This window comes from Gallinula chloropus, assembly GCF_964237585.1.
Source record: "Gallinula chloropus genome assembly, chromosome: 14".
NCBI lineage: Eukaryota > Metazoa > Chordata > Aves > Gruiformes > Rallidae > Gallinula > Gallinula chloropus.
In genome coordinates this window covers 11,970,730-11,989,975 of record NC_140099.1, presented here as the reverse complement: position 1 = coordinate 11,989,975, position 19,246 = coordinate 11,970,730, and the positions used below count along the sequence as shown (strand labels likewise).

Here is a 19,246-nt window from a genome sequence, read left to right as displayed (position 1 = left end):
CCTCATCCCCAAATTCCCTGTTTTGGCATGTCTTTCATCTTCCATGCCTGACTCCCACTTCACAGCTCAGCAGAAACAACTGTGGGTGCGCACACATTTGTACTTGACAAGGAAAGATGAAGCTGTAGTGACAGTGGATGACAAATGGATGAGACCTGCTAGGTGAAGCAATCCTGTATGATTTGACCTCGAGGAGACTGGGATGGGGAGGAAGGAGAATCAGAAGAGGAGAGAGTCAAAATCCATGCTGGACTTTCGAAGGCATGGGGTCTTTTCCATGAAATGTTGCCATTATTATTAATTTTGCAAAACATTATTGTGCACTCAAAGCAATTTAAGTCTGACAGAAATCATTAAAAAAAAATCAGTCAGGACTGAAGATAAGCTTTGTCAAAAGTGTAGATAAAAACCTTCTTTGGAGTTGGAAGATGCTCCATTGCACAACTGCGCTACGCTAGAAGGTATAATCAGGAAGGGTCTGAGAGGTAAGAAGGGCGGTAAGTAAAATCACGGGATATGGTATGGAATGAGGTATGCACTGTATAGCCTGTAACGTGGGGTCTGGTGATGGGACAGCTGAGGGGCCAGTTTTGGCCTGGGCATCAGCCATGGAGAACTGCTGCATTAACTTGTTCCCCAGACAACTGGCGGCTTGCATCTTGCCCTCTTTTCTGGACAAGGGTTATCACCGCACGGCATCTGCCAGACGAAGGCCTTTCAAAACTTATTTTGGCTTAAAATCCCCGAGATTTCGTAAAGCTGCCTTGAAAAATAGCCCAGCTCTTAGCTCATAGTGGGCGCGGTGCCCTCTGGGAAATGTAGCCCGTGCTTAACGCACCGCCCGCGGTGGTTACGGACTACATTTCCCAGTGGCCACCGCGTCTTAGAGGCGGGGCGAGGGCTGGTTGCCCTGGAGCGGCGATCCAATGGGCGCGGGCGATGGTGGGAGGTGAGCGCTGTGGCGCGCGGGCCGGCCGTCTCCGGGCCTTTTCGCAGTGCGGGAATTTCGGACGGGGCGGAAGGAGCGGCGGCCAGGTCTGGGCGCGGAGGAGGTATTTGAAGCTGCGTTTGGGGTGTAGTTTGGTATTTAGGAGATGAGTTTTGGTGGGGCTGCTTCGGTCTCCGCAACACTTCAGCCTGCCGTGCGTACCCGGCCCCTCTGGAGGTTGGCGGTTGGGTTTCCCGCTTCCCTGGCTGCGGCGGCTGGTGATGCCGCCGGGGCTCGCTCAGGCCCTCCTGTTCCTCCCTCTCGTGTGCCGCTGCGGGTGGGGAAAGCACCTTCCCTCCTCCCGTCCCGTCCTAACCCGTGGCGCCGGAGGCACCTCCTTGGGCCGGCGGGGAGGGCAGGAATGGAGGCAGGTGGGTGTGAGCCCCTTAGTTTCACTCCTGGGGTCTGATGCACCCCGCCCTCGTGGGCTGGTGGCTGTAAAGCTGCCTTTGGTGGCAGTGGCCTACGTTCGAGGTTATTTTTTGCAGCGCTAAGGCGAGGTGGAGTAAAAGCTGTACTTAACTGCTACTTAGAGGTTTGTCATCTTCAGGAACATCCTGGTGTGGCTAACAAGCAAGCCCCACTTTGGTTGGGAGGCATTCCTGCGTTTTGCTTTGAACTTTTTTTATTTTTAATACAAACCTACAAATCACAAATAAAAATCGGCAAATGTAGCATCAGGACAGGCCTGGTTTTGTAAGAACCGGGCTAAGCTGTTTTCTGTTTGTTGGTGGTTCTTGTTTTTCATCACTTCCTGTTTATTTACCTTCCTTGTTTAAGACTTAGGTGATTGCAGGCAGGGTGAACCCTATTTTCTTTAGTTTTCAGTTTGTGCTTAAGGCTCTTAGTAATTAGTAGGGAATCCACAGGCCTCTGTTATCATTAGTAAAAAAATAAAAGCTATTGTGGGTCTTCCCATAGCTCATAGTGTGTCAAAATACTTGTGATTTCCTCTTTAGGAGTAAGCTGTCTGTTTATATAAGCTCACTGTTCTTTATGCAGTAGCTTGCTGAGTGAGCCTCGGGATTTTCAGGAGAATCTTAAATACTGTTGAAAAGAACAAAATGTATCCTTGAGAAGACAATTTAAAATTAGTTAGCGATACAGTAATTCCTCTTGTAAATGACTCTCTACCTCTGAAGAAGCTGCATTCTAAAAACTTTAAAAGTCTGCCACACAGCAGTGTTTAAAAAACAGCAACAAGCCTGAAAGAAGTGTTCAGTTCGCCCAATATGGTGCTACTGTGATGAAATACTTCTCGCTAGTTCTGGTACACCAATGTACACTTACTAATTTTGTCTAAAAAGACATTTTCTTAGCTCTTTTGGGAAGAGAAACCTAGCTGTTCTTTTTATTCTGTAAGTACCATTATTCATCACATGTCTTGAGAGTATGGTATTACTCAAATATATAATGTTCTGTCACAGAATGTCGAACTTCAGCAAGAAAGCCCTTGTTCACTATTTACCTCATTTGGTATTATAAGTCACTGACACTTCAGGTACCTTTTTTTTTCCTTTATGGCCCTTCCTATGAAACAGTTCTACAGTATTCAGAAGTCTTGAAGTGTTGTGTTCTTTCCCTTCCACTCCTTGAGCAAAAAAGTTGTTTTTTGCTTGTCTTCACTTCCTCTTTTTGCAGGCAGACTTAGATGTCTTGCTATGACTGATGAACAGTATTAATGACGCATAGATTTCAGGTCTTGCTGGGACTGCCTATTCATGAAGAGTAGAACAGGTCACCAGCATGCCTTCTCTGTGTTGAGATGAAAATAGGTCCTACTGAGATAAACAACCATTAAAATGACAATTTCCAGATGATAAAAGACGATGATCAGGAAGAAACCAGTCTGACTTGCCACACAGCAGAAATACTTTCTTCAAAGTAAATTTGATTTATATTAATTTTGACATTTTATTGAGAACGGATGCTAACACAGATTGAGAAGTGGCTATTCATATTTATTCTAAGAGTTCAAGTATCGCTAGAGTAGCAACCATTGCAGACAACATTTGTAAAGATAACACCACTAATAGCACTATTGATGCAAAATTGTCTGCATATCTCAAGTACAGTGTATTCAGTTTCTTCCAAGATGTTTTATTAGGGAGAAGCAGGAGAAATAGCCTTTGTAGTACTAAGAGGCTTTTGGAGAGAGTTTAGACAAATAGGCTTCTGTTATTCATGCTTGTTAGTAGCAAAATCTTTGTTTTGAGCATACTGTAGCCACATAAAATGCTGCTGTTTACAATCATGCACCTTGAAAATTGTTCTTGTGAGATACCTTAGCTAAGTAGGGTCAGGTCTGTTTGATACTTGAATGATAGTATAGTACTTGACATCTATGGCACTCTGTTTCCAAGGACTTCAGCATGGTTTCAGGCACTAATGAATTAAACTTCACAATACCTGTGGGATAGAAAATATTTCCATTTAGTGATGAGGAGAGGTAATTGAGATGCAGGAAAGTTAAAGGTGATTTTTTTTTTGTGTGTGTGTGCATTTTTAAAGGTGATTTTAGGGAGAAGTAGATGACTTTATTCCAGTTGTGCAATGTACAGTAGGCAGCTCTACATAGTGTTTCCTGACAAACCCCTTGTGTTTGCTGTATTGTGAGCTGAAAGCACATAGAATGCTAGAATTTGCACTGAAATGCAATAATGGGGTTTTTTCATTATTTTTGCCTTTTTCTCCCTCCCAGTCCTATATTCTTGTGTAGAAATGTTTTGCAGTTTCCAGGTGTTTTTGGTTTCAATCAATAGAAGATCCTTGAATGGATTTATTCAAATAAATGTGAAAACATGTGCAGCCATTGCTTAAATATTTCTATGGATAACAGCTTTTTTTTTTTCGCTTTTTTTTTTTTTTCCCAAAGAATGAGTGCTTAGTATTGTGCATGCTGCCCATTGAAAGCGATCAGTGTTTGGCACCTATGGCCTACTGATAGTTTGACCAACTTGTAAGTAGGCACAGTGCCATCTCAACAGATGGATATGAATATAGACAGCCAAGAAACCATGTATGTGTATCTAGTGTATTTGTTAAGGGCAGGGTTCCCAGCTGGGGACATTCAAGCTTATGTCCATTTTGAATTTTTGCTTTTATGGGTAAAGGGAAGTTGTCACTACTTTTTTTTTTTAACTAAATATCTTCAAGCATCCAATTATTGACCATGTTAAAAAAAAAAAAAAGAGGAAAACACCAGCTCCTATAATACTCTTGAGAGGCTATTTTAAGTTAACTTAATTCCCTTTTAAGTGAGGCTACTATCAAGAGACTCACTGCAAATGTCAAAGATGTGAAGCATTTTAATAATTTTATTTAACTGGCTTGCTGGCTTTATTGAAAAAGAGGCTACAGATTTTTCTTTTACTGGACAGCAGTCTGTTCAGCATTCAGGCACCTAAGTGCATCTGTCCAAGTCTTCCTGGAATTATTTGTAACAACTTAAAGGTCAAGGGATGCAGTCCTTCAAGCTCTCCTTATGTGTCATATTGTTCTTAGCTTGAAGACAGTGTACTTATTTTATATGCATCTTTATACCCTTTAGATGACAGTGTGTTTGTTGGACATCTGACTCATTTGGGCAACACTGCTGATTTTTCACTTTCTTTTTCTTCCCATCTGAATCAGTCTTGGGACTCCAGACTTCTGGTTTATTTTCCACTTCTAATGGTTTCAGTCTGTCCTTTGTTTTGATCCTTTTACTGAACTGGGTATCCCAAGAAGCTTCTTGAAGGTCTCCCATGATCTTTTTGGCTTTCCATGTAGCCATTCTTACTATCTCTGTTCCTTCTGGCACTTTGACACTGTAACGTTCTCAGTGGTGTGATCTTAGCTAGCTGGAATTGCATTTGGCGCTTGGATGTATCCTTCTGGAGGAAGAACCTTCCTCTAAGTACAGTATGTATCGTCTTGAAAATATTAAAACAAAAAAAAGAGGTGTAAAGAGAAGAGTTACTTGAAGACAGGGTATGGAAAAAGCTGCAGGTAAACTCAGTCTTTAAAATTTCAAAACTATATCTTGATTATAGGGAAGACTTACTTTGTAGAAGTGAAAATGTGGGAAAGTAATGCAGAATTAAACCATCCTGTTTTGTGATAATGGGAAAGCTTGTGCTGTATAGGTATTGATAAACACCAGTCTCTTCCTATGATGTGGGTGTTTCATAATACTGTTTTATTCATTTAACTGCAGTAGGTATTTGAATGTCATTCTATAACAGAGATACTTTTCAGATTAATAAGGACCCTAAGCAAAGCAGAACTTTTCTTTGGCATGGAATCATACACCACCTCTTCTGTGTTTTATTTCTATATTGAACGACTGTGGTGTCTGCAGAGTCTCTACTCTTTGGCCAGGTTCTTTTAGATTTTCTACACATGTAGGGCATAGTATTTAATATCAAATTTACTTATTTGAAGATAGTTGATGTTATGCAGGATTTCTGATTTAGGAGAGTGATATAAAATGTCATGAAAGCAATACAAATATTCGTCACACTTAGCAAAGTACAGCAGTTACAGTAACAGTTTTCTCATAATAGCCATGTGCCTCCCATTACCACACTCTGTAATAGGCTCCCTGACACGATGCTGGTGTCCCCAGCCAGCGGGGAGGAATTCCTGGGTTGAAACCAGCTCGAGCCCATTGCTCTCTTTGAAATTCTTTTGCTAGCTGTTTATTTTTTATGTTAGTCTGAGCCTCATGCTTATTCTGCCCATGCTGGCCTGGCTAACCCAGTAGGACATTTACAGCACATTTTGGTCCACTCAACTGTTACTGAGCTGTTTACCTAAAACAGAGACTGTCCCTTTTGCATTGAGATAGAGGGAGTGCCTTTGCTATCTCGCTTGAGGTCCTTGGGCAGGTCACCGATTGTCACATCACCATTTCCCTGTTTTTTGAGTCTCCAGGGAGCATTTGGTTTTTTACCTTCCACCCCTGGGTACTTGGTCAGTCTTAGCTCAAGACATGCGTGAGTGGACAGAGTAATATTCTTACAGAATCACAGAATGTTATGGGTTGGAAGGAATCTTGAAAGATCTAGTCCAACTCCCTGCCAGAGCAGGATCACCTTCAGTAGGTCATACAGGAACACGTTGTGGTGGGTTTTGAATGTTTCCAGAGAAGGAAACTCCACGATCTCTCTGGGCAGCCTGGTCCAGTGCTCTGTCGCCCTCACAGTTTTTCCTTATGTTCACATGGAACCTCCCGTGCTCCAGCTTGCACCCATTGCCCCTTGTCCTATCCTTGGACATCACTGAGAAGATCCTGGCTCCATCCTCCTGACACTCACACTTTACATATTTATAGCCATTAATGGAGTCACCCCCCAGTCTCCTCCAAGTTAAAGAGACCCAGCTCCCTCAGCCTGACCTCATAAGAAAGATGTTCCACTTCCTTAATCATCTTGGTGGCCCTGCACTGGACTCTTTCAAGTAGTTCCCTGTCCTTGAACTGAGGGGCCCAGAAGTGGACACAATATTCCAGATGTGATCTCATCAGGGCAGAGTAGAGGGGGAGGAGAACCTCTCTTCACCTACTAACCACACCTCTTCTAACATACCCCAGGATGCCGTTGGCCTTCTTGGCTACAAGGGCACATTACTAGCTCATGGTTGTCCTGGTCATTATTCTTGGGAAAATTGACATGGTTATTCTTGCATATTGGGAGAAAAGCAGAGAAATGGGTAAGGAGTGCTCTCTGCAGGCAGTAGGTGGGTTATGGGCATAATTTGTGGAAGAAAATCTCTTGAAGGTACTACCCAGTAAAAGACTTGTTGGGAGGGGAGAGCATTTTTAGAACAGCTGTTGTAGTTATCTAGTTCTCTGTTTGGGCAATTAAAAAAAATCCTAGAGGACCATTCAAACTATAAGGTAAAACCTGTTGTTAGGTAACTGCATTTGGTTTAGGGTTATTGTATTGAGTAATTAGACTGATAGGAAATATTCTGGGTATTTTGCTATCCAGAGTCTTCCTGAATTGTGTATTAATATTCCTTCGTGCTTCCCCAAGCAAAATAATAATAAAATCCCACCACTCAGAACTGTGTCTGTTTGTGTGCCTTTTATCTTCATAGGGCAGAGGGAAAGATCAGTTCTTTGTGAAACATACCATGAAGGCCTTTCGTGTAATGAGATCTAATGCACTTTTTGCCATATCATGGCTGCATACTCAGTAAATTCTTCTATTGATTGAAAATCTGGCTCTGCTAAAATCTCAAAACATTGGTTTGCTCAAAATGAGGTCTGTTCTGTAGAAACATGCACGTTTTCGGTTCTGGTGGGCTGTTATTTCTGGAAATAGTACTTATCTGAAACCTGAGGTTGGGAGGTGGCAATGGTAATGCTCCTACATTTATGATCTCAGAATAGGTATTTATGTACTAGTTTGATTTACTGAATGCTGCCCTGTGATCAATAAGCAGACTTTCATTTTTGTTCCTTGCAGTTATATGGGAGAAAAAATAATTAACTGTTTGAATGGCTTAAATATTTTGGGGTATTTTTTACAGTTAGGAGGAATTCCTTATATTAGTACTTAGGACTTGGATTATATAACACTATTTCAATAAACAAGTTTTGCTCCTGGAAAACTGATGAGCTTTATTTTATTAGTTTATTTTTTTTCAAAGGTTGGACCTGTGATCGATTGTGACTGAATGTGATTCTGAGATTTCTCTTTTACATGCTATACAAAGTCTTCTACTAGGCTTCTTTTGTGAGAATTTTTGCTGTCAAATTTTTTTGTGATGCTAGGAAAAAATAGTTGTTTTTCACTTAAAGTAAGTAGTTTCATTGCCATAAATTCTATTTCTTTCAAAGTGTCTTTGTAGTAACAAAACATAAGCAATTCATACTTTTTCATGTTTATAACAGATGTCTGGTCAGCATGTTACATATGCTTTTTTCTTTTTCCTCCCTTCCCTCCTTTCCCTCTAGGGAAAATGCCATGTAAAAAGAAAACTTATGGAAAAAAAAAACCTGCAAAAAGGCAACTTGCTGAAGTGTTTCCTGCAGGGGAGGTTTTAGCAGATAAATCAAGAAAAGAATGGAAATTAGGTGTCCCTATAGGGCAAGGAGGCTTTGGACGCCTATACCTTGGTAAGTGTAGTTACCTTTAATAATGCTTTAAAATGGAGAGTGAGATGTTTATTCAAAGTTATGAAAAACTGACCTTAAGTTAGAAATGCAGAGTCTATTCAGGTGTTTTTTACTAGAAATGTAGCTTGCCTCACAGCATGGGAAAAAAATTATAACAGTGAACAAGTGATCTTTGTAAGACCTTTGGGTCTATGAGATTCTGGTGGTAGTTTTAATTTTATTTTGCTTTAAACTGAAATCAGCATTAATTTGTTAGCAGCGAAAGGATAGCATAGCATTTATTTATAGTTGATTTATGGTATGTATGAAATAAGGAATTTTTGCGTTAGTGTCCTTATCACAAATTCTGAACTGAAGCTGTCTAAGCTTTTTCTATGGAGGCCAGTATTTTGGCTGATTCTGACTTTGCTGCTCTTGACTTTTTCATTGCCTTGTGAACTTCCGACATGTCATGTACTTTTGAGCACTGGTTACATTAAAAAAAATAATCTTGGACTTTACAGTTTAAAGCATCAGCACAGATCTTGGTTTTAGTGTTGTTTATTGAATTAAAGGAAAACTTGCTTCAGTGGTTACTATTCCATATTTAGTATCTCTGTTATTTGAAAAGATAAACATGTGAGAGGGTTCATGAGGGTACTGCAGGGAACTAAAAAGACCCCAAAACTGATTGCCCCTAGTAATTTTCTAAACAGTTCTGAAGGGATGAAAGTTAGTGTGATCACGATAAGGTTTTCTTTTGCTATGTATTTATGGTCTTCCTCCTCTTGGTGAAAAAGTTGCACTGAATTTGTACTGAATTGAAAAGAAAGTAATAATCCATCCTGCTTTCAAAATGAACAGACTGTAGGTAAGTTTATTAAGAAGAAAATCGTGACCAGTGGGTAGCTTCTTGCCAAAGAAGCTCTCTACTACTTACTCAGCCTTGCTCAGTGAGCTACTAAATTTACTAAGATTGGAGTTCCAGCTCACTTAAATTGTGTTGTTCTTTGTGTTAAGAATTACAGCTTTGTTCAAGCCAAAGCTTGTCTTCTGTTTCCTTCCCCATCGTTTGCTTGACTTGTTGCCCTTCATACCTGTATCTCCTGTCACCAGTATCAACAGCTTAGTAGCAACAGAAAGTCACTCGAATATCTGACATGGCAAAATAATAGAGAGAATGTATTTTTCATCTCTCTGTTCACAACTGTGTATATTCATTACAGTCCTAGAAAAGGAAAGAAATGCTATTAACTGGGAAAAAATAATGAATAATAAAAAAGAACTCCTCCTTTAATAAGCTACCTGTTTCCCTCAAACAGAAGGTAGGATGCAAGACCATATTCATGTAGAATTGCCATATAGAGTACTTCTCTTACCAAAGTGTAAGGTACTGAGATATGTTCACGTCAGTACTTAATTGCTTTGTCATTTGTTTTTCCATGCTGCATAGCAAATAAGTGTATGTTTTTGTGACAGTTTCCTCTCCTACTACTAATAAACGCTTCTTTTTTAACAGCTGATGTTAATTCTTCAAAGTCGGTTGGCAGTGATGCACCTTATGTTGCAAAAGTGGTAAGAGAGCATTTGAATCTTTACTTCACAACTTGAAAATGTTTGTTCTAGAGTAGCATGTGTAATTTAAAACATCTTCTGACTGAAAATAATACAGTTGCATAGTGCTGTTTAAAATAAAGTAAGTGTGGTGATACAAAGTAGTGCTGCTGACTAAGAATTTGGACTCCGGTATATGAGGGTGGATAATGGAACATCAGCTGAATTGAAAAAGGTTCTTGAACTGGATCAGATTCAGTTTCATTTGCTGTTTCTGGTAAACAGTCCTAATAACACAGAATGAATGAAATCTGGCTAGCTTTTGGAGAATTTCTGTGATTCAACAGTGAGTCTGTGAACTGTTGCTCACCACTGGATGTTGGTACGCTGACAGATGGCTTGGGAGTAGAAACAGCAAAACTTTGATTCCTGAGGTCCCCACAGATAATAAAGTCCCTTTAAATGTTTTATCATAAAACATGTACGTATTCTAATTTCTGTTGAATTAAAATGGCAGCAACACGTAATTTTTTTAACCTAATGATTAGAGAGAAGAAAAAGCATTGTTGGTAGCTTATTTTTTGCCCACTGTAGCAAGTCAGCAAATTCTTTTTATTAGCTCAGATTTTATTATGTTTTTAATCTTAAAAGATTTAACGTGATTTGACTATACTGTTCTTGTGGTTTTGCATGGTGGAGTTCTGGCGGAGGAAGGGGGGCTGCAGGGGTGGCTTCTGTAAGGAGCTAAAAGCTTTCTGTAGGCCTGAGAGAGTGAATACCAGCTGGGCTCAAGGCCAGACTAAAAGATCAGGTTAATTTAGAATAAAATACTTTTAGCTAGTATGTGCCTTTAATCTTGATATTTTTATCTGCTGACCACAGGGAAATTCTAGAGTACTGTTCAGATACCCCAAGATACTGTGTTTTGGTGATCACCCTGTTTCTGAAATGTTGTCACTTGCTGAAAGAAACCACTGCTCACAGTGCAGGTGTCAAACTGCTACACTTGCCACATCAGTGTAGCGCTGCTGCCTTAGGTGTTTGCGGGCAGGTATTCCCCACAGCGCAGGACCCTCAGCCTGCAGCTGCTGCGTGGTGGCAACCTCTTGTATATGTCCGACCTGTGCCATTGAGGGCATTGAGGCCATTGAGGGCTGTCCATTATGCTGGGGTTGTAGCCTGTGTTAGAGGCAGATAAGACATTCAGGTTTTCAGCAGTGGCTCCTAATTCCCTGCTCCTGACTGAAATAGGAAGAAGAGATGTGCTTGAACTGATCATGAAGCAGAGATCCATTTAACTTTCATGGAGGTATCCAGTTTAACTCGACCTGGAAAATTGTTGGATATGCATTATTTTATGCTGTGTGTGGTTGTTGTTCTCTTTCACTGAGGTTGAAACCTGTCCATCTGCTTCTTTGCTTTGGTTCTGAATATAAGAAAAGGTGTAACTTTTGGGCTGCTTTTATACTAGATTCACTTTGTTGCAGCAATTTGTAAATACCTCCATTGCTAATCTCCCAGATGACTACTCACTTTTAATTTGTCTTTCATAATTTTGTCTTTATGGCAATAAAGAGTAGCCCCAGTCTTTGTGCTGCCCTCACAAATGACCCATAAGATACAGTCTAGTATAACACAACTATGGATAAGGGCCTATTTTCTGATGCCTGTGAGATTCCTAGTTGATCCACCAGCTGAAGCACTGTGGTTAACAGCTTTGAACAATTATTAGTGTTTAACAAAATATGTGCTTCTATAGTAATGTTCTTCAAATTAAGCTATTAAAACAGGATGGAAATTGGCTTAGTCTTTGACATATCCTCATAGTATTGATGTCTCAGCAGTACAAAATGAATCACAGTTTTTATTAAAAAAGGAAGTGCTTTTTAACATGTGGACCTTTCAGATGTCATTGTTCAGGAATGGATGCAGAGTTTAATAACACTTCATTAAATTGCTGACTGAAAAAGATCACAATTCTTAAAATACTACTTGAAGAAATTTGCAGGGTTTCAACACATACTACATAATCTCTTTTATTATGGTATCTTTTCTAATTAGACTTTAATTTCAGTTTTTTAAATCACGTGTTTAGGATGACGCTGGGCACAAAGTGGCAGAATTTTGCATTTGAGGTCTAGTGAATAAGATGACTAGTGTGGCAAGTATTGGACATCATTACACGAGCCTTTTTAACATAGCGGATGCATTTATTTATTTGTATACAGAATTAATGGTATTATGTGGAAACAGCTTCGTAGTCTGTGTGAAGATCTGTTTTGTGGTTAAATCATTTATCTGTCCCCTAAAGTATGAACAGAGAAAGATGCATCTTTTTTTTGTCAGCACTGAGACATTTTTTGGTGGAGTAATTTATTTAAAGATAAATATTCTAAGAATTTTTAACACCTACAGTTTTGCTGTATTTTAGTAAGAAAATAACATTCCTCAAAACTATGGAAATTGAATCAAAATAATATGTATAATTTTTATTCTTATTAAGTTAAAGTATTAATGGATTATGTTACACAGAAACATATGAATAGGTCAAGTAACGTTTGTTCAAGATAACTTCAGTGTAAGAATGAGGCTATTTAGCCCTTCTCTGTATAAATAATTTCTGTATTACTAATTTGTTGTCCATAGTGGATAAATAAGTTAACTGAAAGTAAATATGCTTGTACCAAAGTTGATATGCATTGATCAGTTGGTCTAGTTGGGTTTTTTAAGTTCATGGCTTAAGTCTGAACATGTTTCCTCCAAGGAAGGACCAGGAAATTGTTGTCTTGGCTCCACTGTTTATCAGGGCAGTGCTGCTGAAGAAAGTGAGGTGAAGATTGTAGTTTTGTCAAGTGTCTGGGCTTGGGAGTGGTACCTAAGCTGGTATCTACACTCATTCTAACAGTCTCCCTACTCTGCCCCCAAGCCAGTGCATCAGATGTACACTAATACCCATGTTTGTCAGTATGTTTGATGTTCATCAGTGTGTTTGATCTCTTACATTGCTTCATTAATGCCAGACAGAAGTAAACCTCTATTAGCTGAGTGGTACACTCTGTCCTTTAGCAGTTTTCTGGATCACTACATATGCATTTAAAAGTTACAATTAAAACCATTTAAGATTGATGTTATATATCTTGGAACTTTTGCTAATATACCATGATTATATTCTTTCTGGGCTTTGTCAGTAATCACCTACTTTTAAAAATTTCTGTTAATTTCTCTAAGTGTAGCATGTTGCATAACAGATATTTTCACTGAGAGAGAATAAATTTTGACTAAAATTGCTTAAGCTTATCTCAAAATCACCCACTTAAAAATTACAAGAGTTGAAATATTTTGTTTTTCTCTAAGTTTTGGAAATGTAGAGTCAAGGTACTTTCCCATTTACAATTCTTGCAGTTTTTCAAGCTTTGACATTTTCAAACCAGTTTCTCTCTTGCACTTTACATGTAATTCATGTTTACCATATATGTGTTCCTAGAAAATGAAAATGAAATACCTTGTTAGCTTTAATGCAAGGTAGACTCTGAAGTTAACGTGGTAGTTATAGTTTAAAAGAAGTTGTGAAATCCTCTGTAATTTTTATCTTGATCAATTAACGTACAAAGGAAACAAAATACCTTATGTTCAGTGAGAATTTAACTTCTGTTAAGATTTTTCCATCAGATCATTTCAGGTGTTATTTTAGGCTTGCTAATGGCTATTGGAACTGATGGAATCCAGCTTTAATCTAGAAAATCTGAGATAATGAATGTTGTTTAATGTTCTCTGCTAAACCTTAGCTGCCAATTATTGGTAATATTTCTATATGTTCCAGTTAATTTGTTATTCTTTAATCTTTTGTTATGGGAAAGGATTTTTTGATATCCTTAATGTTAAGCAATTTACAATAAAAATAACTTTCTAGAGCCAACCTTCTTTACTAAAAAGAACATGTTCTATGTAATTTAGTACTGGGTAGACCATTTGAGGGAGAATATGTTTTTATAGGGTGAATATTACATTTTGTGAGCTTCTAAAAATTATTAGGCACTAACACAGCAATTTTTAACTAATTTTAAATTGTCTTAAAGGAACCCAGCCAGAATGGACCTCTTTCTGTTGAGGTAATGTTCTACCTCCGAGCTGCTAGGACAGATCAAAGTAAGCAGTCTATTAAAATGTTTTTAATGAACTACAAGCATTTAGGAAAATAGAGTCTATAGGAGTAAGATCAAACCTGAAGAGAATCTTTTTAGGTAATTTTAGAATTATTTTTAAATTATTGATATCTAATTCAGACATACAGTAAAATTAAGGTTTTTTGGTAAGATGCTCTTTATAGTTGTGTTGATGGTATTGTCTAAATTGAAACTTTAATTGCATCTCTGGCCCTACAATGGATGCATCATTAACTTCCCAGCATACTTTGCATACAAGCTTCCATGCAATAAGCAGTTTACCTGTATGCAGAAACTGTGAGCAATGTGAGCACTCCCTTTTTATGTCAGTCTCTACCAATGCAAATTCATGAACTTACCTTTATTTGTATTTTCAGTTCGGAAGTGGACTGAGTCTCATAAACTGGGATACTTGGGTGTACCAAAATATTTGGCCTTTGGATTACATGAAAAAAATGGAAACAGGTGAATATATCTTTTGTTGGCATATACTGGGATTTATTTCATCCACAACCACTACCCTTTTTAACCTAATTTACTTTAAGATATATTTTCTACCTGCCTACATATTGTTATTTTCTGCTACAGAGCTTCATATTTATAATGGGGTGTGTGTAAGTATTACACAATTTGTATTGTTCTTATTACTATATTTCTGTCTGTTTTCCATGCGATGTAGTTTTAATTTAAGGAGTATTTTCACTCACACATATACAGGCCTTAGTGCTCTCTCTGAATCTATTTTATTTTTCCTAGGGATAGCTTTTTTGACTTAATCTCTGAGTTAAATATATTACTAGTCAGTCTCATGGTAAATATAGGGATCATTTTTAGTATCGTTACAGGTCATGAAGGATCTTTATTACTTGGTCTTGAATAGTATGCCTGATTATATGACAGTCTTTGTTTCTTACTGGGCTTTCTCTAAGCAGCTGTGCTGCAAAGGAGTTCTAGTAGTTGTCTGGTAGCTTGTAGTAGGTCAGACTTCTTTGTGTGTACCGCTCTGTAGGGCAGTTCATATATATGCCCTAGTATGTTACTTCAAAAGTAATGCAATGTAAAATCCACATTCATTTTGAGAGGCAAAAGTAGATACAACAAAGGATCTCTGCTTTTCTTTAATGTAGTCACTACAAGCTTTTACAGTACTAGAACTGTTTTGGCTACAGCAAGGGAGGTAGCAATAGATTTCAAGAAGCAAACTGTTTAAAGTAACCATTAGCCATTTCTAAAGTAAAAAAAGAACGTTGTCGTAACTGGTGCTTGGGTTTACCTTTAATAAATTACAATACAGATATTTTCTTGTTATTACAATACAGATAATAGTAGTTATTGTATTGCATAACTGGCCAGGAATAAAGAACAGTTCTCTTCATGGATGGACATTTGACTAGCTGATGTAAAAAAGTAAAAAATTGATGTACAACATTAAAAAAAAAGTAAAATACTTCCCACATATTTATTTTCTGTATACCTGCATTTTATCTTTTGAGAGGTGTTTTCAGTCAGTAATTTGTACAGTTAACACACAGATAAAATACTTTGTTATGTACAATGGAGTAACTTTGCTGTGTCTTTTTTCCCTGAATTTAGTTATCGATTTATGATAATGGACCGATTTGGCAGAGACCTTCAGAAGATATTTGAAGAGAATGGAAAGCGATTTTCCCATAAAACTGTACTACAATTAGGCCTCAGAATAGTAAGTTGAGAAAAATGTTTCATTTGCACAATCTGGTTTCCCTATGTAAGTCTTTCAGTTTAATATTGCTTTTGTGCTGAGTACAGGTCCTCTGCTGGGTGGAGCACGGTACTGCATTTATATGACTTTTTGTTTTGTTAGCTTGATATTCTAGAATACATCCATGAGCATGAATATGTGCATGGAGACATCAAGGCCTCAAACATTCTTCTGAGTTACAAGAACCCTAATCAGGTATTTATGATGCATTTTATTCCTTACGTTTTAAACCTTCTATTTGACAACACATGGGAGTGCTTTGAACCTGTGAAATCTAGCAGAAGTTCATTTTTAAGAATGTATATAGTAGCATTATTTCTGCTTGACATTTATATCTAGTTAATATTCTACAATTTTTTAATGCATTTTGCAGGACAGTTATCAAATTGACTATTTGGCCTAAATAATATTCTAGATAAATTCTCAAGATTAAAAAAAAAAAGACGACTTACAAATAGGTATTTGCAGGTGGAAGCTTAAAATTATATAGTACACTGGTAAATTATGTTTGCCTGTCTGCATTGTTACCTCATTCCTTTGTTCAAGAAATCCATCAGATAAGTGTTCTGTTACTTGGAAAAATTGGTCTTTAAAGTGTTGATTGTTCCACTTGATTTACAGAAGTCTTTCATTTTTCTGCATTTTTAACTCTCTTTGCTGTTCAAACAATGCAGATTAGAGTTTCAGAATTATGTATGTTTTCTTGCCCATGAAATAAATAATCTCAGTTCTCTTAAAGTAATCTGATGTTAGTGAGGAGTTAATACAGTTGTGGTTTTGTGCAGCAAGTTTCTGGTGGAGGAAGGGGGGGCTGCAGGAGTGTGTGGTGGTTTAACCCTGGCTGGAGGCCAGGGCACACCAAAGTCGGTCTATCACTCCCCTTTTCAGCTGGACAGGGGAGAAAATATATATTGAGAGGCTTAGGAGTTGAGATAAGGACAGGGAGACATCATTCTGTAATTAGTGTCATGGGTAAAACCGACTCAACATAGACTAAAAATCCTGTCTGATTTATTACATTACACTATACACAGTAAAACCAGAGTTGGATAATGAGAAGTGCAACCAGATCTTAAAGCATCTCCTCCCACCCCTCCCTTCTTTGCAGACTCAACTTTAGTCATGATTTGTCTCCCTTACGCCTCCCCTCCTTCACGTGGCATGGGGGGACAGGGAATGGGGGTTTTGGTCAGTTCCTCATGAGTTGCTTCTCTGGGCGTAAAGGGGCATCCCTCACACTCTTCCCCTGCTCCAGAGTGGGGTCCTACCCACAGGAGACAGTCCTCCAAGAACTCCGCCACGAGTCCTTTCCCACAGGGCTTGAGCTCTTCACCATCTGCCCCAGCGTGGGGCGTGCAGTTATAAATCATAGAATGTCTCTTAGGCCCAGGCTCTTCCACCCTGGTCCCCTAGAGTCACGACACCCCCCCCAGCAAACCTGCTCTGGCATGAGCCTCTCCACGGGGCCACAGGTCCATCCAGGAACTTGCTCCAACACAGCACACAGTCTCTTCTCTATGTCTCCCTCTACGTGTTCCAGCGTGGGGTTTCTCCACAGGCTGCAGGTGGTATCTCTGCTCCCCATCGTGTTCTATGTGCTGCAGGGAGACAACCTGCCTCACCCTGTTGTTCACGGGCTGAAGGGAAGTCTCTCCTCCAATGCCTGGAGTGCTGCCGCCTCCTCCTTCCTCACTGATCTTGGTGTCTGCAGTTTCTTACATCCTCTCACTCCCTTCTGTGGTGGCAAAAACCAGCTGCTTGTGGTTTTTTTTCTTCTTAAATGTGATTCACAGAGGTGCTGTGATTATTACTGATGGGCTCAGACTCGGTCAACAGCAACTCCGGCCTTAAGTTGGCTGGTGTTTGCTCTGTCGGGCCTGCAGAGAGCTTCACGCTGCTTCTTGAAGAAGCCACTCTGTTGTGGTTTTGCATGGCAAGGTTCTGGTGCAGGAGGTGGGGGCTGCAGGGGTGGCTTCTGTGTTTTGCCCATGATGCTAATTGCTGAACGGTCTCTCCCTGTATTTATCTAGACTCATGTCTCCCAGTATATATTTTCTCCCCTGTCCAGCTGAAAAGGGGAGTGATGAAGTGGCTTGGATAGGCATCTGGCCTCCAGCTAGGGTCAAACCACCACAATAGCATATAGTAGTGCTCAAATGGGACAGCTGACTTTAAAGAGGTTGGGACAGTGAGTGTGTTTATAACTACTAACATTACACTGTTCCAGGGTTTATTGTTGTTGTTTGGTTGGTTTGGGTTTTTTAAACATTTTTTTTTTTTTAACATTCAATCTTACTGGTAACAATCGACTATTTTGCTGGACTTGTCCTCTGTATCAGCAAGAAATTACTTCCAGATCAGGCTGCTATATGGAAAGTTACAAAACCTATCAGATACATTTTTTTCAAATCATTAATAGCAATCTCAGTAAAGCCCCAGGAAAGGATCATTTAAAATTGAAAAAGTCACTAGTTTTAATACTTTTTAAGAAGTTAGGAGAATGGTTGAGAATTACATTTATAAATTGCACATTTTTTGTACTTATAGATCTTTAATCTTAGAATTCTTTGTGGAAATTACCAGGTGTATTTGGTGGATTACGGACTTGCCTATCGATACTGTCCTGATGGAGTTCACAAAGTATATAAAGAAGACAGTAAAATGTGTCATGATGGAACTATTGAATATACCAGTATTGATGCACACAAGGGTGTGGGTAAGGATGTAAAACTTTGTTCTCAGCAATGGGCATTTGTGTATCCTTTTTATAAATATAAAAGACTGTGCTGCACTGAGTTTTGTAAAAAGCCAGGATTCCGAATCTACAGAAGGACTATCCTTCCTTCTGAACAGTGTTCTTTCCTTCCAAACACAGTTCCTTCTTATTTGGGAAAGATGCACAGTATTCTTTATTTTATTTATGGCTTAATATTTAGAAGATTTTAAACTAAAAATAATTTAATTATTAAATACTGAACATCAAAAGACAGGAATTGTGAAAAAGTATGAAAAGGATAATCTGTCTCTGATTAAACATTGACAATTTATAGTGAACCCTAATTTTATTTTTTTTATTCCTAAATTTTGTTATATTAGAATGTGTCCTGCAGCAGTATCTGTTGTTGAAAATTATTTAGTTCAGAATGAACTGTTGCACTTACGCTTAAAATTGAACATGAAAAAAGATGACTTGATTTGTCCATTCATGCTATTTTGTGGTAAATGCATGCATGGGGATTTTTTTGCTGATTGGTGTGTTTTTTGTTTTTTTGGGGTTTTTTTGCAAGGCATAGTGTTCTGATCTTTTACCATCCTCTGTTCAGTTTTCAGGCTGAAATACTTCAGCATTGTGGAATATTTTTTTTCAGGAGCTGGGGTTTCAGCACTATTACCTTTTTATAGAAGAAGGGAAGTAAAAACTGTTTTGAACAGAAAGTCAATCACTTCAGTAGCTTGCTCTATTTTTTCCACAATCTGAGTACTTAAAAACCTTCCCAAACTGGGATAACTGCAGCATGTCATGTCCTTGAGTAGAAGAAAGAGATTGATAAAGGACTTAAAGGACTTGAAAATGAAGTTATCCTTCCAGATGCAGGAACAATATTTTTTCCTTTCTTGCTTTTACACTAAAATAAAGAAATAAGTAACAGATACACTAGTGTGTTTCAGTGTTGGCATTGACTTTTTACTGTCTTAACATATTTAGAAATGTT

General features: G+C 38.5%; 1 protein-coding gene across 1 annotated transcript in view; it reads left to right on the top strand.

Moving 5' to 3' along the window:
• The first annotated feature begins 978 nt into the window (after positions 1-978).
• Positions 979-19,246, top strand: part of VRK1 (VRK serine/threonine kinase 1) — a 34,956-nt gene continuing 16,688 nt past the window's right edge. Inside the window, exons 1-8 of the mRNA XM_084270452.1 lie at positions 979-1,052; positions 7,935-8,096; positions 9,595-9,650; positions 13,706-13,775; positions 14,170-14,257; positions 15,386-15,494; positions 15,636-15,728; positions 18,117-18,249. Coding sequence (XP_084126578.1) covers positions 7,940-8,096; positions 9,595-9,650; positions 13,706-13,775; positions 14,170-14,257; positions 15,386-15,494; positions 15,636-15,728; positions 18,117-18,249 — 706 coding nt within the window. The 5' untranslated portion in view covers positions 979-1,052; positions 7,935-7,939. The remainder of the gene's footprint in view (positions 1,053-7,934; positions 8,097-9,594; positions 9,651-13,705; positions 13,776-14,169; positions 14,258-15,385; positions 15,495-15,635; positions 15,729-18,116; positions 18,250-19,246) is intronic.